Consider the following 23,485-nt stretch of genomic DNA (forward strand, 5'->3'; position numbering starts at 1 on the left):
TTAAACCTGAGTTAGATAACTCCAGAGATCCTGAGTAGATACAAAATCAAATGATCAATCAGATATGTGGGGAGGTGTGTGTGCAAAGGATAACTCCTCAGTTTTGGGCTTGCACAACTAAATGAGTTGGTATGCCATTCACTGAATGAGGGACACCGAAATAAGAGATAATGAGTTAAGTTTCAAGACAACAAGAGGAGGTGAAAGACTGGCATCTAGATACATAGCTGGGGTTCAGAGGAGAGTTAAGGTTTAGAGCCACTTGCTTATGGGTGATAACTGAAGCCAAGTGTGTAGAACAGGGCTCCTAGTGGGAAAGAACAGGGGAGAGAGGAGAGGACCTTAAGGAACTCTAACCAGTTCACATAGTGGCCTGTTGTTAAGGATAAGGCTATAAAGCATTCAGAGAAGACAACCAGGGAGGCAGGAGAAAAACTAGAATAATGTGTTAAGCTAAGGGAGCTGTGTATTTAAGAAAGGAGGAGTCAATTATTTTGAATACTGCTGAAAAAGCAGTAAGATGAGGAATAAAAAATATTATGGTACAATCAATTTATTTACAATCAATTTATTCTTTTCAAACTGAATATATATCTGCAAAATGTAAGACCAGCTGAATACCATCATATTTACATCTTAGCTAAAAGTTAATAAAGACTGCTCCATAAACAAGTTTCAAAGAAAGAACTAAAGTGTAAATAAATTCAGGGCTTCCCTAGTGGCGCAGTGGTTGAGAGTCCTCCTGCCGATGCAGGGGACATGGGTTTGTGCCCCGGTATGGGAAGATCCCACATGCTGCAGAGCGGCTAGGCCCGTGAGCCATGGCCACTGAGCCTGCGCGTCTGGAAACTGCGCTCCGCAACTGAGAGGCCACAACAGTGAGAGGCCCGCGTACAGCAAAAGAAAAAAAAAAAAGTGCAAATAAATTCAATTACAGAGATATGACCAAATCCATATGGACCCTCTGCTTTTCTCTGTGGCCACTGTCAAAGGAAAATGGAATTCCTCAAGCACACAGTGGGCCCAAGTCCATCACCCCTCAACACAAGCCTTCTTCCTCCTTCCATCTTATAATATAAAGGTCAGGTCATAGGTTCTAGTTGAATAATCCTAAAGTTGTGGTTTTAAAATCTGGAAGCAAAAGATGCAGTTTAACACGAGAGAACTGACACAATTCTTACAGGAAAGAATGACTTAAGTTCCGTTCTTTAGCCAGAGACCACAACTCTAACCTGGGCTAGTCCTTCCCCAAATCTGGATTTCTGGTCACAGGTAATGAATCAAAGAAAACAGAGATCCCTATAAATCCACCACTCAAATTCAAGTAAAAACTCCCCTCAGGATGAAACAAAAAAATGACAATTTTGTCTGAAATCCACTTAGAACAAATGTTGACATGTTACACAAAGAAGCTGATTCAATTATAAGACAAATCAGCCTCAGAAATGCACATTAAGAATTTTCCATTCACTTTAAAAAAATCACCCTATTTTCCTTCACAAAAAAGAACCTTTATTCTGTACTACAAAAACCTACCAATCACTCTAGATGAATGGCATTTAACAATCCAAATTTAGCAGTAGTTTTGCAATGTAATGGTCAAAATAAAGACGTTAGTGGTGGCTAAAAAGACATCTCTGAGCTATATCCAAAATAACTGAAATTACAACATGAATTTCTTCTACTTTGTATCACTCCAGAGTACAATGAATATGTTCTGAATAGTATATAAAGAATTTCTGATGAATAAAGGACATTAAAGAAAAATTCACAGAAGAAATACAAATGACTAATAAATGTGAAAGAGCAATCAGTCTGGGGCTTCCCTGGTGGCGCAGTGGTTGAGTCTGCCTGCCGATGCAGGCAACACGGGTTCATGCCCCGGTGCAGGAGGATCCCACATGCCGCAGAGCGGCTGGGCCCGTGAGCCATGGCCGCTGAGCCTGCGCGTCTGGAGCCTGTGCTCCGCAATGGGAGAGGCCACAGCAGTAAAAGGCCCGCGTACCGCAAAAAAAAAAAAAAAAAAAAAAGCAATCAGTCTAAGTAATCAAAGAAATGGAAAATAAATGAAATGATTTTGGTCTACTACAGCAGCACAGATTATCATCGTTTTAATCACAAAAACAGGGCAGGGTAACGAGGGTGTCAACTGGGTCAGCCTCTCTGGGAAGCAATCTGACAACATGTATCAAATCTTTAAAAGCGTTCATACTTTTTGACCAGGTAGTTTTCCTTCTAGAACGCTATCCTAAGGAAATAACCAGAGATAAGAGTCAAGAATGTATAAAGCTGTTCAGAGCTTCATTATAATAAGCAAAAATGGACATTTAAATGCCCAACAGTTAAAGTATGACCCAACTGTCAGATAAAAAAATATTTTGCCGACATTAAAAATCAATCATTTAGCCAGAGGAGGAAGATCAACCAGATGAGAAGAACAGAATAAGGGTTTCTCTTACCCTGGGAAGGAAAGACAAAGTGATTATTTTTAATGTATTATTAAAAAAAAAAAGTGTGTAAAGATTCTTATTGTGTGTTTATGAGGTTATGAGGAAAGAAAAGGATCCCAAGAATGCATGGAAGTAGGATCTCAATTTTGTAAAAACAAAAATTAAATGTACCTTTAAAAAAATACCTGGAGGAAAAAACGCCTAATTTTTAACAGTGGTTATCTCGGAATAGTATTACAGATAACTTAAAAATTCTTTCCTCTCTATTTTTCCCCCCATATTCTATATAAAAGTAATATGTACCTTTTACAATTCAGGTGGAAAAAAGCTGATTGGAAACTTACTGTGCGGTTTCTAATGAACAGAAAAACCTTCTGGGTTTGCTGTGGTCCACTGATGATATCTGGAAAACAGGCTGCTTCTTGAGAAGTCATCCGGTCATGAGGAAGTCTACTCTGGAAAGCTGCACCCTCCACACCTAACAAAGAAAAGCAAAGGACTTCTGGGAAAAGTGAAAGTGAACACAAAACTAGGGATAATGATTATGCCTCAAACTCCTTTCTTGCCTGAAGAACCTCTGTAAAGCTTTGCCTTATTTGCAGACTGATCTCACTTCCTTTTTTAAAAAAACTTTCAATTTGCTCAAAAGCTGAAACATCCTTAGGATTTAGTCATTCTTTTCAGCTTAACATTCCAAAAATCAGTTTACTAATGAGTGAAACAATATACCATATAAAGCACAAGGCATTTAGAATATTTTCTTCATCCACAAAAAAACTTTAAAATATTGGAGGATACTCTAATTAAAATTAGCATTACTGATAATATACAATAAAATTTAAAACTAAAGAACCAGAATAAAGGAAAATACACTAACGAAAGCAAAAGAGGTTATGGAGTGAAAAACACAATCACATGCCTTCTTTTAGGACTACAGCAGGGAACATGAAGAGGACTCTAAGGTTTAATAACCAACACATGATCTCATAAATGGCACCATCCATCAGTTCTCATAATTCAGTGCTGGCAAGCAGTGAAAGAAACTAAGCAGACTACAATGAAGAGATAAAAGAAAGCAAGGAATTCGCCTTTTCTGGCAGAAACATTAGAAATGCTTTACTACATATTGCAAGTAAAATATTTTACTGCATATACTATATAGTAATATATATACATAGTATATATATAACTTACATAACAAGTATAATTCTTAAAATTGGGTATTAAATTGATATTTTTATAAGCTGATGGTTAAGTACATCTTTTTAAGGTGTCCTCAGAAACATTCACATATATTTTACTTTTATTTCTAAGATGATCTCTCCCTGGTGGTCTAGTGGTTCGGATTCGGCGCTCTCTATCTAAGATGATCTTACAAATATATACTTCCATCAGCTTCTGAACATATCAAGAAACAATTTAAAGAGTTTCAAAATTCAATACCACTGAAGTAATTATATAAGTAACAAGACAGGCACCAGATATCCATATTTAATCATTTTAAAGCACATAAAACAAGAAGTTGGAAGCACTGATAATGGAAGCAACTTTAAAGGAAAGGCATTAGTAAGATTAGGAGAATAAAAAGAACAAGGCAGAGACCTTCAATATGGTGGAGGAGTGAGACGTGGAGATCACCTTCCTCCCCACAAATACATCAGAAATACATCTACACGTGGAACAACTCCTATAGAACACCTACTGAACGCTGGCAGAAGACCTCAGACATCCCAAAAGGCAAGAAACTCCCCACGTACCTGGCCATGTGGCTGAGAGGGTCTTGGTGCTCCAGCCGGATGTCAGGCCTGTGCCTCTGAGGTGGGAGAGCCGAGTTCAGGACATTGGTCCACCAGAGACCTCCCAGCTCCACATAATATCAAACGGCGAGAGCTCTCCCAGAGATCTCCATCTCAACACTAAGACCCAGCTCCACTGAACAACCAGCAATCTACAGTACTGGACACCTTATGCCAAACAACTAGCAAGACAGGAACACACCTCACCCATTAGCAGAGAGGCTACCAAAAATCATAATAAGGTCACAAACACCCCAAAACACACCACCGGATGTGGTCCTGCCCACCAGAAAGACAAGATCCAGCCTCATCCACCAGAAGACAGGCACTACTCCCATCCACCAGGAAGCCTACACAACCCACTGAACCAACCTTAGCCACTAGGGGCAGACACCAAAAACAACAGGAACTATGAACCTGCAGCCTGCAAAAAGGAGACCCCAAACACAGTAAGTTAAGCAAAATGAGAAGACAGAGAAACACACAGCAGATGAAGGAGCAAGGTAAAAACGTACCAGACCAAACAAATGAAGAGGAAACAGGCAGTCTACCTGAAAAAGAATTCAGATAAAGATGATCCAAAATCTTGAAAATACAATGGACAAATACAAGGATCGTTTCACAAAGAGCTAGAAGAACTAAAGAGCAAACAAACAATGATGAACAACACAATAAATGCAATAAAAACTTCTCTACAAGGAATCAATAGCAGAATAACTGAGGTAGAAGAACAGATAAGTGACCTGGAAGATAAAACAGTGGAAATAACTACTGCAGAGCAGAATAAAGAAAAAAGAATGAGAAGAATTGAGGACAGCCTTAGAGACCTCTGGGACAACATTAAACGCACCAACATTCGAATTATAGGGGTCCCAGAAGAAGAAGAGAAAAAGAAAGGGAGAAAATATCTGAAGAGATTATAGTTGAAAACTTCCCTAATACGGAAAAGGAAATAGTCAATCAAGTCCAGGAAGCACAGAGAGTCCCATAAAGGATAAATCCAAGGAGAAACACGCCAAGACACATATTAATCAAACTGTCAAAAATTAAATACAAAGAAAAAATATTAAAAGCAGCAAGGGAGGGCTTCCCTGGTGGCGCAGTGGTTGAGAGTCCGCCTGCCAATGCAGGGGACACGGGTTCGTGCCCCGGTCCGGGAAGATCCCGTGGAGCGGCTAGGCCTGTGAGCCATGGCTGCTAAGCCTGCGTGTCCGGAGCCTGTGCTCCGCAACGGGAGAGGCCCACGTACTGCAAAAAAAAAAAAAAAGCAGCAAGGGAAAAACAACAAATAACATACAAGGGAATCCCCATAAGGTTAACAGCTGATCTTTCAGCAGAAACTCTGCAAGCCAGATGGGAGTGGCAAGACATATTTAAAGTGATGAAAGGGAAAAACCTACAATCAAGATTACTCTACCCAGCAAGGATCTCATTCAGATTTGATGGAGAAATTAAAACCTTTACAGACAAGCAAAAGCTAAGAGAATTCAGCACCACCAAACCAGCTTTACAACAAATGGTAAAGGAACTTCTCTAGGCAGGAAACACAAGAGAAGGAAAAGACCTACAATAACAAACCAAAAACAATTAAGAAAATGGTCACAGGAACACACATATCGATAATTACCTTAAATGTAAATGGAATAAACACTCCCACCAAAAGACACAGACTGGCTGAACGGATACAAAAACAAGACCCGTATATATGCTGTCTACAAGAGACCCACTTCACACCTAGGGACACATACACTGAAAGTGAGGGGATGGAAAAAGATATTCCATGCAAATGGAAATCGCAAGAAAGCTGGAGTAGCAATTCTCACATCAGACAAAATAGACTTTAAAACAAAGACCATTACAAGAGACAAAGAAGAACACACATAATGATAAAGGGATCACTCCAAGAAGAAGATATAACAATTTAAATATTTATGCACGCAACAGAGGATCATCTCAATACATAAGGCAAATGCTAACAGCCATAAAAGAGGAAATCGACAGTAACAGAATCATAGTAGGAAGCTTTACCACCCCATTTTCACCAATGGACAGATCATCCAAAATGAAATAAGGAAACACAAGCTTTAAATGATACATTAAACAAGATGGACTTAATTGATATTTATAGGACATTCCATCCAAAAACAACAGAATACACTTTCTGCTCAAGTGCTCATGGAACATTCTCCAGGAAAGATCATATACTGGGTCACAAATCAAGCCTTAGTAAATTTAAGAAAATTGAAATCATATCAAGTATCTTTTCTGACCACAGTGCTATGAGACTAGATATCAACTACAGGGAAAAAATCTGTAAAAAATACAAACACACGGAGGCTAAACAATACACTACTTAATAACCAAGAGATCACTGAAGAAATCAAAGGTGAAATCAAAAAATACCTAGAAACAAATGACAATAAAAACGTGATGACCCAAAACCTATGGGATGCAGCAAAAGCAGTTCTAAGAGGGAAGTTTATAGCAATACAATCCTACCTCAAGAAACAAGAAACATCTCAAATAAACCACCTAACCTTACACCTAAAGCAATTAGAGAAAGAAGAACAAAAAAACCCCAAAGTTAGCAGAAGGAAAGAAATCATAAAGATCAGATCAGAAATAAACGAAAAAGGAATGAAGGAAACAATAGCAAAGATCAATAAAACTAAAAGCTGGTTCTTTGAGAAGATAAACAAAATCGATAAACCATTAGCCAGACTCAAGAAAAAAAGGCAGAAGACTCAAATCAACAGAATAAGAAATGAAAAAGAAGTAACAACTGACACTGCAGAAATACAAAGGATCATGAGAGATTACTACAATCAACTATATGCCAATAAAATGGACACCCTGGAAGAAATGGACAAATTGTTAGAAAAGCACAACCTTCCGAGACTGAACCAGGAAGAAATAGAAAATATAAACAGACCAATCACAAGCAGTGAAATTGAAACTGTGATTAAAAATCTTCCAACAGGGCTTCCCTGGTGGCGCAGTGGTTGGGAGTCCGCCTGCCGATGCAGGGGACGCGGGTTCGTGCCCTGGTCCGGGAGGATCCCACATGCCGCGGAGAGGCTGGGCCCGTGAGCCATGGCCGCTGGGCCTGCGCGTCCGGACCCTGTGCTCCACAATGGGAGAGGCCACAAGAGTGAGAGGCCTGCGTACCGCAAAAAAAAAAAAAAAAAATCTTCCAACAAACAAAAGCCCAGGACCAGATGGCTAAACAGGCGAATTCTATCAAACATTTAGAGAAGAGCTAACATCTATCCTTCTCAAACTCTTCCAAAATACAGCAGAGGGAGGAACACTCCCAAACTCATTCTACAAGGCCACCATCACCCTGATACCAAAACCAGACAAAGATGTCACAAAGAAAGAAAACTACAGGCCAATATCACTGATGAACATAGATGCAAAAATCCTCAACAAAATACTGGCAAACAGAATCCAACAGCACATTAAAAGAATCACACACCATGATCAAGTGGGGTTTATCGCAGGAATGCAGGGATTCCTCAGTATACGCAAATTGATCAATGTGATAAACCATATTAACAAATTGAAGGAGAAAAACCATATGATCATCTCCATAGATGCAGAAAAAGCTTTCAACCAAATTCAACACCCATTTATGATAAAAACTCTCCAGAAAGTAAGCATAGAGGGAACTTACCTCAACATAATAAAGGCCATATATGACAAACCCACAGCCAACATCATTCCCAATGGTGAAAAACTGAAACCATTTCCTCTAAGATCAGGAATAAGACAAGGTTGTCCACTCTCACCACTATTATTCAACATAGTTTCGGAATTTTTAGCCACAGCAATCAGAGAAGAAAAAGAAATAAAAGGAATCCAAATCAGAAAAGAAGTAAAGCTGTCACTGTTTGCAGATGACATGATACCACACATAGAGAATCCTAAAGATGCTACCAGAAAACTACTAGAGCTAATCAATGAATTTGGTAAAGTAGAAGGATACAAAATTAATGCACAGAAATCTCTTGCATTCCTATACACTAATGATGAAAAATCTGAAAGAGAAATTAAGGAAACACTCCCATTTACCACTGCAACTAAAAGAATAAAATACCTAGGAATAAACCTACCTAAGTAGACAAAAGACCCGTATGCAGAAAACTATAAGACACTGAAATTAAAGACAATACAAACAGATGGAGAGATACACCATGTTCTTGGATTGGAAGAATCAACAATGTGAAAATGACTATCTTACCCAAAGCAATCTACAGATTCAAGGCAATCCCTATCAAACTACCAATGGCAGTTTTCACAGAACTAGAACAAAAAATTTCACAATTTGTATGGAAACACAAAAGACCCCGAATAGCCAAAGCAATCTTGAGAAAGAAAAACGGAGCTGGAGGAATCAGGCTCGCTGACTTCAGACTATACTACAAAGCTACAGTAATCAGGACAGTATGGTACTGGCACAAAAACAGAAATATAGATCAATGGAACAGGATAGAAAGCCCAGAGATAAACCCACGCACATATGGTTACCTTATTTTTGATAAAGGAGGCAAGAATATACAATGGAGAAAAGACAGCCTCTTCAATAAGTGGTGCTGGGAAAACTGGATAGCTACATGTAAAAGAATGAAATTAGAACACCGCCTAACACCATACAAAAAAATTAACTCAAAATGGATTAAAGACCTAAATGTAAGGCCAGACACTATAAAACGCTTAGAGGAAAACCTAGGTAGAACACTCTATGACATAAATCACAGCAAGACCCTTTTTGACCCACCTCCTAGAGAAATGGAAATAAAAATAAACAAATGGGACCTAATGAAACTTAAAAGCTCTTGCACAGCAAAGGAAAATATAAACAAGATGAAAAGACAACCCTCAGAACGGGAGAAAATATTTGCAAATGAAGCAACTGACAAAGGATTAATCTCCAAAATTTACAAGCAGCTCATGCAGCTCAATATCAAAAAAACAAACAACCCAATCCAAAAACGGGCAGAATACCTAAATAGACATTTCTCCAAAGAAGATATACAGATTGCCAACAAACACATGAAAGGATGCTCAACATCACTAATCATTAGAGAAATGCAAATCAAAACTACAATGAGGTATCACCTCACACTAGTCAGAATGGCCATCATCAAAAAAATCTACAAACAATAAATGCTGGAGAGGGTGTGGAGAAAAGGGAACCCTCTTGCACTGTTGGTGGGAATGTAAATTGATATACCCACTATGGAGAACCGTATGGAGGTTCCTTAAAAAACTAAAAATAGAACTACCATACGACCCAGCAATCCCACTACTAGGCATATACCCTGAGAAAACCATAATTCAAAAAGAGTCATGTACCACAATGTTCACTGCAGCTCTATTTACAACAGCCAGGACATGGAAGCAACCTAGTTGTTCATCGACAGATGAATGGATAAAGAAGATGTGGCACATATATACAATGGAATATTAATCAGCCATAAAAGAAACGAAATCGAGTTATTTGTAGTGAGGTGGATGGACATAGAGATTGTTATACAGAGTGAAGTAAGTCAGAAAGAGAAAAATAAATACCGTATGCTAACACATATAATATGGAATCTAAAAAAGAAAAAAAAAAGGTTCTGAAGAACCCAAGGGCAGTACAGGAATAAAGACACAGACGTAGAGAATGGACTTGAGGACACGGGGAGGGGGAAGGCTAAGCTGGGACGAAGTGAGAGAGTGGCACGGACTTATATATACTATCAAATAGAAAACAGATAGCTAGTGGGAAGCAGCCACATAGCACAGGGAGATCAGCTCGGTGCTTTGTGACCACCTAGAGGGGTGGGATGGGGCAGTGGGGTAGGGAGGGTGGGAGGGAGATGCAAGAGGGAGGAGATATGGGGATATATGTATATGTAGAGCTGATTCACTTTGTTATAAAGCAGAAACTAACACATCATTGTAAAGCAATTATACTCCAATAAAGATGTTTAAAAAAAAAAGAAGAAGAAGAACAAAGCAGGTAAAGATGTAACTTAGAAAATTATAGCTAAGCTATTGAGGTGGTGTTTCCACAAAGACATCCAAACACTATCTAGGAAAAAATAATGGTTAACAAGAGGTTAAGCAAAAATGTCTAATGCTACTGTGGGCTGTACATTAAGAAATACTGTTGTTGGAGACAAGAAGAAAAATTCATCCATTCACAGTAGATTATGAGGGCACAAATACTGTATTCACAACAGTAGATCAAATCAATAATCCTCACATTTAATGAATCTCAACCTAAAATTAAAGACTGTCAGGAGAATTAATTACTCCTTAAGGAAAAAAATAATCAGTAACAGCCATATTGTGGAGGGTGAAGCATGAAATTAAGGCATGAAAAGAAGAAATGCTGACTATCAGATGTATAGGTTATTTCAGTAATTTGAAAGCTTCTAAAACTATACAGCTTTTTTTTTATTAATTTATTTTTTGGCTGTGTTGGATCTTTGTTGCTGCACGCGGACTTGCTCCGCGGCATGTGGGATCTTCCCGGACCAGGGATCAAACCCACGTCCACTGCGTTGGCAGGCAGATTCTTAACCACTGCGCCACCAGGGAAGCCCCAACTATACAGCTCTGATGTCCCCAGTCCTGTACCCCCAAATCAAAATAAAAAAACAAAGCCAAGTCCCAAAACATGTCACATTTATAAGAAGCATTATCTACCCAATAATCCTGAGTATTTGGACCAAATACCTCTTAATAGGTTACTTCTTGGTGTATTTCATGAGTGTATACTATTAATAAGACAACCAATGAACTCTGTAAACTCTACTTCTCCCTCCCCAAAACAGGGTAGTTTTCTTTCTTAGCTATATTATCTTCTATATATATGTTTAATAAGTGGTCAATGAACATCAATCCTACTGCAAAATACTATTGTCAATGACAGCCAGAAAAACCATGTGGGGAAAAAGCACTAAATTTTACATTATATTTGGTTCCTCATTCCAAGTGTTCTTATCAACAGAAATCACTCCAATATAGTTGGCTAATTTGGGAAATATGTAACAATTAAGAAATTTTATATGAGTCATGACAGTTTTAAATTATCTTTGAATCAAACATCAAAAGTTTAACAAAAGGAATTAAAGAAGCCAAAAGTTGTAACATTAATGTATATGTGGAATAACACTGTTCTCCATCTCTATCTTCTATATAACATCTAAAAACAACCCCAATTATTCTTAAAAATAAATTTTTAAAAAATGAAAAATGGTCCCTAAAAACTCAGTAATTATTGCCTTCCTTCTGGTTTTTAGGGATGAAAATTACTATTCCAAAGAAGGAAACCATTATCAAAATCAAGGTGAAAAGTGTGCAAGATGAAAAAATCTAACTTTTTTCCAAGGAAACAAAAAATGTTAATTTGGAAACTAAACTGCTCAGAAGGTAAATCAAAACATTCTTTCTATAAAATATTTCAAAATGAACTAACAAACCATTCTGGATAATCTAACTCAAGTATCTCCTTTAGAGGGAAGAATCTTACAGAATACAATTGTTTTCAGTATAACATCCTGATTAAAAGTAGCAGTAGTACATATAATTCAGAAGTATTTACACTTGGCTCTGGAATACAGTTTTATACTTTGGTGTTTGTGTGTACTTAACAGAGTCTGGTATTCTGGAAATTTAGAATATTTCAAAGATGCTACCTTAATTTTTTAAAAGCCCCAAGGCTGCCTACATACCAATCTTGCCCTCTGTTCAATTCCTCTTTCTCACCACTTAACACAGGAAATTTCCAGCATCACCTTTCAAAATGCAGTCATGCTAAAGCATAATTGCCTTTTCTAATGGTCTGATTGGCTAATGCTTTCCCTCAAAACACAGTAAAAGTAGTTAAATATTTAAGGGACTAATTTAGATCTTTCCGGATATATCAATTAGGCAGAAAAAAGGAGGGGAGGGAAGTGAGTATATAGGACTGCTATTCCATGAAATCATTTCCCCCCGATTCTGATATGATACAGGTAGCATCTTGAATGAAGTAAGAGAGATATAACAACAGAAAAGAAGGCCTCCATGAGTTTCTTGCCTTTTTTCCCCCTTTATTAACGTAGAGAAAATGAACTACAATTAGATTTCTAGCTAAAGAGGGAAAACAAGAGCCTGATAGGATGCACATATAAACTTCCTAAAATCAGTAAGTTTAGATGCACCATATCCAGTCTTATAATAGTTTAAAAATAAAAGAATAAAGAATAGGGGGAGAAGAGAGAAAAAGGAAAAAGAGGAAAATCCTATGATTTCTTATGCTTTAGATTTTTTATTTTCAGCGTAAACGCACACTTTAAATGATTCTATAAGGGAAGGTGTAAGGAATAGTATACGCATAAGAAACGAGACCTCTGGGTTTTCACTCCTCCACAGTTGGGTATATTCCTGGTCGAGTCATTTAACTTTGTGTTTCAGGACCTGATAAAACAGGGGTGATACAAATACCACCTATTTGAAGGTAGAAAGCTAGGCAAGATGACCTCAAGTTCCCTTCTAACTTTCAAGATTTAGGATGTAAACACCAACTTGCTATGATTTTTTAAAAGTCAAGATGTGATCCTGGTCCCAAGATACTCATGACGGTCATTTGGTTTTGTTAAGAGAATAACATTGATCACTTATAAGCATACGTTTCTAACTCCGACTGATCATCTCACAAATACATGCTTCTGAACAAGGTGAAAATCTAAAGAAGAGACCTTGAAGGGTTCAGAATAGTCACCACCATTCCTGGAAACACTTAAAACTCATGTTCTACTAATATTAAGTCAGTAGCACCACAGTTCTATAAGAAAGTCTGCTTTTACTTTCAGCAATACAACATGTTGTTTACTTAAGCAAAAGAGTAAACTTATTTATTACTCATGTAAAAACAAAACAAAAAGAAACAAGAAAACTCAATTTATTTCTTCAAGATTAAAGCTCTAAAGGCTATCCCTGACCCTCAACAGTTCCCTGGAAGATCCAATTGTGCATCATTTGATGAAAAGCATTCTTGAAGATTTATCTATCAGATACAGACTCTGAAAGAGAATTTTAACTCCTCTAAGACAACCATGTACTGATTATCAACCTCCAATCCTTCAAATAGCATTTAAAGAAGTCTACTTCTAACATTCTGGATCCCCTAAGTACTAATTTCTGTATTAACATTGAACTATTTTTGATCTAAGAGAGTAAAATACAAAATATTCCCTGGACCTGCTGTACACAAACTATAATAAACAAATAATTTTAAAGTAGACTTAAGAGTTCAAAAGTGACAAACTCCATAAGTGATACCTATTCCAAGTCTATCAAAATGTATATATAAACTAGTTTTGAGCACTGGCACACACAATTGCATCCTTTAAGAGGTAAAGGATGAAATCCAGATATTCTACTTTGGATTCTTGGAACAAACTTTAACTGTTCCAGATAGGCCCCTATAAATCATTTAACCCTTTACTTTTTCCAAAAGTTAAAATCTCATAGTTTGGTCTGAAAAGAAACAGCACTTCAAGCAGAGTTTTTAACAAAGATTAATTTTCATGTGAGAAACAAAATGTTTAAACTGCAAAATGATTAACTATGTAATGTTAACTGAAAAAACTGTATCCAATACCACTTAACAACCATTTCTCTTGCCCACATAGTTCCTCTGACTAATCCTAGAAGGCCTTTCCATCCTGTTTTTCAGCCTATGGCTTCCCCTCTGTGTATAAAGTTATTTTTCTTTGTAAAGGTCCCATGATTTCTAAGACTATGTTTTATATCATGTTTACTTTTACTATAAAGGCTGCTGGGGAGAAAAGTACCCGCCATCTCCTCAAAAACATGAAGAAGAGTGGAGGGCTGAGATCGGCCTGAGGACTTCAAAAGGTTTTGCTTGCCTTTGTTCTGTCTACACTTTCTCCTATTATACTACTCTGTCCTGTGGGTTAAAGTTCCCCTGCGCTTCTGGCTAAAATGTGGGTACTACAGCCAAAAACACTTGCAAGCATCAAACCCTGACTTGGCGGCTCTTGCTAAGTGGCAAGCATCTAATGCCACCCTCACCTGATGCTTGGCCGTCTCCATACCCTCCAGAACTGTCGTCTTGAAGTCCTCCTGCTTGCCCTGTGGAAGGAAAGAGGAGAACTCAGGGACCTTACTCCATAAATTGAGATAATATCTGGACATAAAGGCCTAATAGTTGGCGACTCACGAATTCACCACCAACTAGTAAACGCATATTCAGAGAGCTCCTTCTTCTGGAATCAAGGCCCAGGGAGTCACATTATAGTCTTCCAAATTCTGGTCAGGAAACTTCAACTTTACATGCTGATTCTTGTTGAAAGGTAGGAGAACAAAGTACGCAGTATTTCTAATTGCTAAATTCTTGCTGTCAGTCTTAATAGTCAAGGTTGGATGGGGGAAAAGGGATTCCAAATGTCTTTTACTACTTGTTGCTAGACTGAGAGTGGGTGTGACATGGGCTCTAGGATCTGGAGTTGCAACAATTCAGCATCTGCTCAATGTCTCTTAAACTTTACCTTTCTATCTAAAAAGAATATATATAAGACAACAAGGAAGACATAATTTTAATGGAATATTCTCCCCTTGACTTCAAAGAAGGGATGATAACTAAGATTCAGTTCCAAAAGAAGTTTCATTCACTATACATACTAGACAGTGCCAGATCTGAACATGCCAGTGCTTCCTCAGTAACACTTTAATTAAAACACCATAAAACACCTCACAGTCATATGCCAAGTACTGTAGATAGACATAACACAAGGGGGAAGGCTGGAGCAGGCAAGATGATGGGGGAGCTTCTACCTCAAGCTTCACAATAAGCCCTCTAAGAAATTTTCCTCATTGATTAATGTACAGAAATAACTTTAAGAAAAGTATCACAGCTTGAAAGTTAAACTTGAGAAAGTTCGGATAGATCATCTTCCAGACTCTTCCAAAAATCAATCACCAAGACAGATGCAATGATCCTCTTAAGCCTCTCGCCACCTGATATACTAGGGAAAACTACCAGTGTGATCTTTGGAAGATATGAAACACCATCCCACAAAGATCTAAAACTGGACACTCTTCATTAAACAGTTTATTCTAAAAGAATCTCAACTAGAAAGCAGATTGATTATTCTACCATTTGAGTTAAAAGGCAGCAGGAAAGTAAAACTAACATAGCCCCCTTACTATAAGAATGATCCCAGGTCTGTGAGACTTAAAGTGACATTTTCATCTTTAAGTATATGAAGGTATTCATATATAAATGATTTCTGACAATATTATAATATGTTGCTAGATGGTATATGGTCTGCTTTGAAAGTAGAATAGAATCCCATCCTAAAATTATTTCACATTGCTCTTGTATAAACGGTACTTTAGGTTCTAGAAGGTTATGCTTCTCAGACAAGGTACAAGGTATATGATTTGCTGTTTACAGCCTTTGGAAAGGGCATATAATTATGAAGAGATAACTCCAATTATGAAATCCAATCTGTAAACTTATCTTAAAAATGCAGGCTGTACATTTAAAATTTTACTTTTAAAGTTTAAATTAAAAAATGTTCATTCTTAATGAACTTATGGATTTATTCATTTAGAAGTCTTTCAGAGTTAAAAAGTTTCAGAGTTAAAATTGTTGTCATTATTTTCTTTGGTTCCAAATAGCACCAAACTACACCAGAAGATTAAGCTATTATTTTAGAAGGGGGGAAAGGGGCTGAAAACAATGAAAGAGTTTCCAAGAAGAACATTTAGGCATTAGGAATAATATAGCTCTTCTTTCTCAAATTATGTTTCTGGCTTCTTTAAGAAAGAATGAAAACAACAGTCTCTTCTAATGATGGCATCTCACCACTTCTTAATAAGTAAAAACAAAACCAAAAAACACTTTCAAGCTTGCCATTAAGACTGAATTATTTTACCCTTTCTATTTCTATCATTTTCCTTCTCCTCCCACTACATGTCATACAATATGCTATTTACTGTACTGATTTTTTTTTCCTGTCAATGTTTTTTCTTAATAGAAATATGGATTTCTTACCCCTGACTTATGTGCTCAGAAGGTCAACAAGGCTGCTCTTTTACAACAAGGTAAGGCAGTCTTTTTTGCTGTCTGCTTTTGAAAAGAGGTACTAACAAAATTCTTATAAAGACACTGTCCTTCGATAAAAATACGTAGGAGAAACATGGAAAATATTCAATACTCTGGAAGATTTTTAAAAGGTATCTCTCATAGCAACAGAAAGTCAAAAAAGAAATGAAACTCTAAAATACTACTTAAGCAGAGAAACAGGAGAAAACTAAGCAGAAGATGATATAAACATGAAAGAAATGATGGAAAACAAAAAGTGCTTAAAATTAAGTAAATGAACAATATATTTGTCTCTTGAATTGATGAATATTTATAACCTGCTTGAAAGTAAAGTTGCTATTTTCTCTCTAATCACAATATACTCATGAGTATTTTGAGGGTGCCTACTTCTCCAAAGACAGCAGAAAACAGCACCATTTTTATTAGTGGTATTCTAGACCAATTCTTCCTCTTTTTTTTTTTTTTTGCTTTACCAGCTCTCAGATCCTTTGTTTTGCCAGCATGCTATAATGTTCAAAGCACAGAATCATGCAATACAATTGGCATAAGAAACAGTCTTATAATTACGTATTAATTTCCTTTATTCTTTAAGAGAATATTCATTTTATTAAGAACAGCACACATACAAATGTTTGCAGCTAACTTTCCATCCAGGTAGTGTCTCTGATTAGAACACATAAAATGCCATATTCATTTGCTCTTCGGGTCTTTCAGGCCTAGAACTCTGCTTCTGACAGTGGCACAAAGACATGGAACAGCAGGCAAATGTGGTTGTTATCTTCCATGAGCTCAAATTCAAAACAGAAGATGAAAATATACACAAGCAATTTTTTAATATCACCTTGATTTTGGCACTACTGAATGAGCAGACTTCCTTTTGTTTTCACACACCCCCGCCGACAACACACACACAAAATCCTCAAGTTTGAAGTAGAGACCCTAATACAGTTTATTTGTGCATATCTTCTCCAAGTTCAAAATAAAATCTTTTCAGTTTATCTTCCATAGCAGCCTTTCAGTTGTCCTCTAATAAATCTACAGATCTGTTAAGTTATTCTTGAAGAACAGTTAAGTATTTTAGTTATAGTCACACTACTGAATTGTTTTTTCATCTTGATTCAAACTCTCAAGAGACCACTCTTTCAACATCTTAAGAGGAAGTCTATTACATTCAAATACTTTTATCTGGCAGGCATGGAGGCGAGAATCATTGGTGTGTTGTTCCCAGGAATATACTGAACAACATATTCATCACATTTTGACTATTTAGTTTCTTGGAATCACATTAACTGATAACTTTGTAAACATTTTGAGGAATTACTAAATCTTCTAGGAAGCAATGATCTTTAAACAGAAAATCAATTCATCAAAATTTATTTAATCAAAAATTTACCAAATTTACAGAATAAAAATAACTGCCAAGGATTGACTTCAATTGAACCTAAGAAACTAGCAAAGGAAAAAAACATCTCAAAAGTTAAAACCACCTTTGAACACACAAGTTTGCACTATATTAACACACTAGTTGAGTTTCTTACTTAAAATAAGCTCACAAATTTAATGTTTACTGAATACCCATCCAAACTGCCAAGCACAAAATCAAAAGTAGAAAAGGCTGAGTCCCTATTTTCAAAGGGCTCATAATCTAATTGGGGAAAGATGAAAAATATCCAGAAAGAAACTTTTTTTTTTTTTTTTTAAAGGAAACAAGAAACACACACTTGGGGGAATCAGGGAAGCTTTTCCGAACAAATCCAGAAATTTGCATAGACTGGGGTGGGGGGTGCGGGGTACGGTGATACCACAGCATGGTCCAGAACATTTACAAAAGCAAGGAGAAAACCACAGACATGGTATGTACGAAGAATCGCACACAGCACCCTGCTTAATGAAGGAGATGATCTCAAAGAGCAGTGGGAGACACAAAGGATAAGCAAAAGTGGGCCACTTTCAGGGCCAAAACTTAAACTTGATCTTAATAGTAATGCAGGAGAATAGTATTTTTACCAGGAAAGCAACAAAACAAGTGATACTTTAATCAGTTTGTACTAGATGGATTAGAGGAGAAAGGTGATCTAGATAAAGGAGATCCAGTCGAAAGACTACTGAAATAATTTAGATGTGAAGTGAAATCCAGCAGAATAAAAAGATGACAGTAGGGCTTCCCTGGTGGCGCAGTGGTTGAGAGTCCGCCTGCCGATGCAGGGGACACAGGTTCATGCCCCGGTCCGGGAAGATCCCACATGCCGCAGAGCGGCTGGGCCCGTGAGCCATGGCCGCTGAGCCTGCACGTCCGGAGCCTGTGCTCCGCAACAGGAGAGGCCACAGCAGTAGAGGCCTGCGTACCGCAAAAAAAAAAAAAAAAGTTTAAAAGGTGGCAGTAAAAATGGACAAGGTGAAGAGGCTGTGCACAGGAAGACACATGACTTTACAAGAGACTTGATGAAAGAGATAAGGGGCTTTCAAGACTCCAAGCTTCCAAAGTTCAGGAGAATAGTAATACAATGGAAAAAATGGGAAATCTGGGAGACAGGTTAGTAAAATTAAATGGAAATACTCTAAAGATGGTTGGAAATTAAAGACTAGAACTCACAAGTGAGAATGGGTATAAGAAATTTTAAATCAACATAGAGGTAAAAAATTTTGAAGCAGCTGTATGATTAATCTCATTAAGGAAAGTCACAGTTTCAAAGAGGAATTGGTCAACATAAATGATAAAAAAAGTAAAAAAGAAAAAATTGAGAAAAATGAATTATTGGTGACCATCACCAAGTTGTGCTGCCTTCCTGTCCCTGCTGTAGTGAGAGGTGGCTTAAAAACACCTTCAAGTATACCACTCTTGCTTGATACATCTCTTTCCTGCTAACTTTCTGACTATGATTTTTGGCAGAAGAATAAATCATCTACAGCTGCTCAAAGAAACGCAAAGCAAAGTAAACTGGGCTCAGAGAGGTAGACTAAACTATCCTGAAGGAAGAGCCTCGGGGGTTCCTCTGAAGCACATCAGAGGCATTTTAAAACACCTAACACTGATCAATACTCCCCAACAAAATTAACCAAAATGAAATCTCCAATTAGAGCAGCAATTCTAGGGTTACACTGTTGTTTAAAATAATGAACTGGGACTTCCCTGGTGGCACAGTGTTTAAGAATCCGCCTGCCAATGCAGAGGACATGGGTTCGAGTCCTGGTCCGGGAAGACCCTACATGCCGCAGAGCAACTAAGCCCGTGCGCCATAACCACTGAGCCTGCGTTCTAGAGCCCGCGAGCCACAACTACTGAGCCCACGTGCCACAACTACTGAAGCTCGCATGCCTAGAGCCCGTGCTTCGCAACAGAAGAAGCCACCGCAATGAGAAGCCCACGCGCAGCAACAAAGACCTAACACAGCAAGTAAAATAAAATAAAGAACTAAGTCTAGAAAGCAGGAAAACCATGCTTCCTGAGGTAGGAGCCTGCCTGGAATTTTCTCACTGTACCACTGGAGGAGCTGTAGCACTGCTTTGCTCCTGAACTTAACACTGGGGCAGAACTGAGAAGCTCAGTAGTAGGGATCCTATATAAAAGAATGTAAAAGCCCTACAAGCTAGGGAAGAAAGCAAAGGTTTTGTAAGCCAATTGAAAGAACTGACTTTCTCACATGCTATTTCCCTCCACATTCCATAGATTTTCCTTACTTATTTTGTTGCAAAATCTTGGTTTGTAGTTCACTTTTCAAAATGTTGCAAAGAAAGCCCACAATTCAGATGCTATGTTATGTTGCTCAACTACCAAGCTTAAGCTGTGTTTGAGTACAGGTAGTTTTTTAAAAACAAAGCTTATTTTTCTAGTTATTTACCTGTTTTTAAAAAGGCCAATATGGAACTTTATTCTGGAGCTGCTATTAAAAGAACCATTATAACTTTTCACAACTGATAACCATGAATGTATTTCCCAACAAGAGAGTTCCCCTTTCCTGCTCATGTAACAGTTTTTCAGAACTCTGGCTATCTATATCTTCCCAGGCTATGATTAGAGGCTCCTTCCATCTTAAACATGATTTGAGTCTACAATGCTATGAAAAACATACAACTTCTTAGGCTTTAATTAATCATATGTATTCGTCTATCTTCAAATATCAGAAGATGCTAAAAAATAGCAAAATCAAAAATAATCCTATTTTCAAATGTTTAAAACCTCTGTGATCAGCAAATATGGCAAAATTTAATGTTATATCTCGATAGTTGATACATGGATTTACATTGTTATTCTCTGAGGAGAGAAAGTCTTTATTAGAAAGTATCAAGATTTGCCACTCCTCCTATGATTTATCATATAAAAGCTTAAAGAATTATCTATCTTGTAAAAAATGATCTATTCACATTATTGAAAATGGGCTACCACATACACTTTCCAGTTTCCAAAAGTGACAGAGTATGTATGTCAACCTAGTCCATTACCTAACCTGATTTTTTCCTGAGGAGAACACTGATCTGATGCAACTAGAGATTACCATACTAAGTGAAGTCAGAAAGAGAAAGACAAATACCATATGATATCACTTATATGTGGAATCTAAAATATGACACAAATGAACCTAAGAAACAGGATCATGGACATAGAGAACAGACTGGTGGTTGCCAAGGGAAACGGGGTTGGGGGAAGGATGGAGTGGTAAGTTGGGGTTAGCAGATGTAAGCTTTTATATACAGAATGGATAAACAAGGTCCTACTGTACAGCACAGAGAACTATATTCAAAATCCTATGATAAACCATAATGGAAAAGAATATTTTAAAAAAGAATGTGTGTGTGTGTGTGTGTGTGTGTGTGTGTATATATATATATATGTATAACTGAATCACTTTGCTGTGCAGCAGTGATTAACACAACACTGTAAATCACCTACACTTCAATAAAATAAATAAATTAAAAAAAAACAACACCGGGCTTCCCTGGTGGCGCAGTGGTTGAGAGTCCGCCTGCCGATGCAGGGAACACAGGTTCGTGCCCCGGTCCAGGAAGATCCCACATGCCGCGGAGCGGCTAGGCCTGTGAGCCATGGCTGCTGAGCCTGTGCGTCCGGAGCCTGTGCTCCACAACGAGAGAGACCACAACAGTGAGAGGCCCGCATACCACAAAAAAAAAAAAAAAAACACCACCACCACCAACCCACCGTATTCCTGGTTCAACTGTGTTTAATAAATACAAAACATCTGTACACAAAAGTGGAGCCCATATCTTCTCATGTGATCCTCATATCAAGCCCCATTTTTCAGATGAGAAAATCCTCAAAGTATCCTGTTCTTCTATTATCCATGATCACACCAAATAAAGGATGGTAGCAAAAGAATACGAGATTACAAAAATAAAGTTGCTCAGCTAAACAAATTACTATTTTGCCTTAATAAAAAATAAAGCAAAATTATCAATAAAATAAAATCATTCATTAAGAAAAGCAGGTCAATCTCTAAAGACCAAACATAACTTGGTAGCATCTGATTCAATGGTTCTTATCAGCCAAAAGCAGTAAACAGTTAAAAATCAGGGCTCTCAAACTGCTTCATAAAAGCCTAACTTCATTCCTTCATGTTTAAAGTAAAACGTCCAAAACCCAATTTTGGGAAAAACATCTGAAAACAATTTCTGCAGTCTCACCATACTTTGTATATACTTTTATCGTACTGTTTCTTCATTGTTGTCAATTAATATCTGTAACCCTAAACTGGACTGTGAATTCTTTGCAGGAGGACCTAGTCTTCAGCCTTGAACCCTCAGAATCCAGCACCATGCCTGGAACAAAGCACTATAGTTTTACAATTAATGTATGTAGAATAAAGTGAATGAGGAGCTGCACATTTGTGAAAATCTTATTTTGTGTGGAAAATGTCTCTATAAAAATTTTCCCCTCCACACCACCAATCCCCTACCTTGTTGGGCTTCTTTTTTGTTTTTTTAACTCTTCCTGTAAGTAAAGAAGGATCTGAAGACTTCCTTCCTTTCCACCCTTTCTGCCTGTAAGTCTCTCTAAATTTTTACCCTGAAATGTAACATCTAAGAGTATTTTGCCTTCTATTATACATTTATGTATACATCTGTATCTCACACTAGGCTATAAATTATCTGAGAGTGGGGACCATGTGTTGGAGAGTAATATACATCTTGGTCCATTTTTAGTAATCTCTCAAAATACAAAAATTTTGTTGAATTGATCTAGGTTACCTTTTCGGCCTGTGACATTTTCCCCCAGCTCTCTAGTAAGTTATTCTGGAGCATAGTTCCAAATCAGAACACTGAAATGATGCTATAATAAAAAAAAAAAAAAAAGGTGGTGCAGTGGTTAAGAATCCGCTTGTCAATGAAGGGGACACAGGTTCAAGCCCTGGTCCGGGAAGATCCCACATGCCGCGAAGCAACTAGGCTCGTGCGCCACAACTACTGAACCTGTGCTCTAGAGCCTGCGAGCCACAACTACTGAGCCCATGTGCCACAACTACTGAAGCCCACACACCTAGAGCTCGTGCCCCACAATGAGAAGCCACTGCGATGAGAAGCAAGCGCACTGCAACGAAGAGTAGCCCCTGTTCGCCGCAACTAGAGAAAGCCTGCAACGAAGACCCAACACAGCCAAAAATAAATAAATAAATAAATTTATTTTTTTAAAAAAGGCAAGAAAATTAATCCTAGGTCTGTTTTCTAAATGTATACACCATACTTCATATGATGAGAAAATCAAATGATTTCAGGCACTTAGTTGACACTAGCAGGCCAAAATGGCAACATAAACAACTCTTCAGGGATCAATTTCCTAGCAACTTCTACTAAACCTACAAAAAAGGGTCTCCTGCTGGGTATGGGGGCTGTGCACCTGTAGGCATGGAGAGAGAAAAGGCTGGGATGTGCCACTTGAGAGTACTTACAGCCTGATAAACGAAAGTATTCACCTGAACTCTGACCATAACTATCCATGCTGCCAAATCCAGCACTTTTACTGACTGCAATCAGTATGACTGACTCATAGGAGAGATGATCAGGGTACTTTATAAACAAAGAATTATGAAAATATAAGGACCACTGTACAAATATTGGGACCGACCATTGATTTTTTTCTTTTAAAGTAAGGTCCATCTTCAGCTCTTCTCTGG

The 23,485-nt window shown here is 37.7% G+C and overlaps 1 protein-coding gene across 2 annotated transcripts in view; it reads right to left on the reverse strand.

Moving 5' to 3' along the window:
- The window catches only part of KDM1A (lysine demethylase 1A), a gene marked incomplete at its 5' end in the record, with an annotated part of 64,020 nt that overhangs the window by 27,484 nt on the left and 13,051 nt on the right, over positions 1-23,485 (reverse strand). Inside the window, 2 exons of one of the 2 annotated variants that reach the window (XM_082656865.1) lie at positions 2,795-2,928; positions 14,324-14,383. In XM_082656865.1, the coding sequence (XP_082512991.1) occupies positions 2,795-2,928; positions 14,324-14,383 (194 nt within the window). The remainder of the gene's footprint in view (positions 1-2,794; positions 2,929-14,323; positions 14,384-23,485) is intronic. The other variant, XM_082656866.1, reaches the window with a different exon arrangement.

The sequence above is a fragment of the Grampus griseus genome, assembly GCF_964374135.1.
Source record: "Grampus griseus genome assembly, chromosome: 1".
Taxonomy (NCBI): domain Eukaryota; kingdom Metazoa; phylum Chordata; class Mammalia; order Artiodactyla; family Delphinidae; genus Grampus; species Grampus griseus.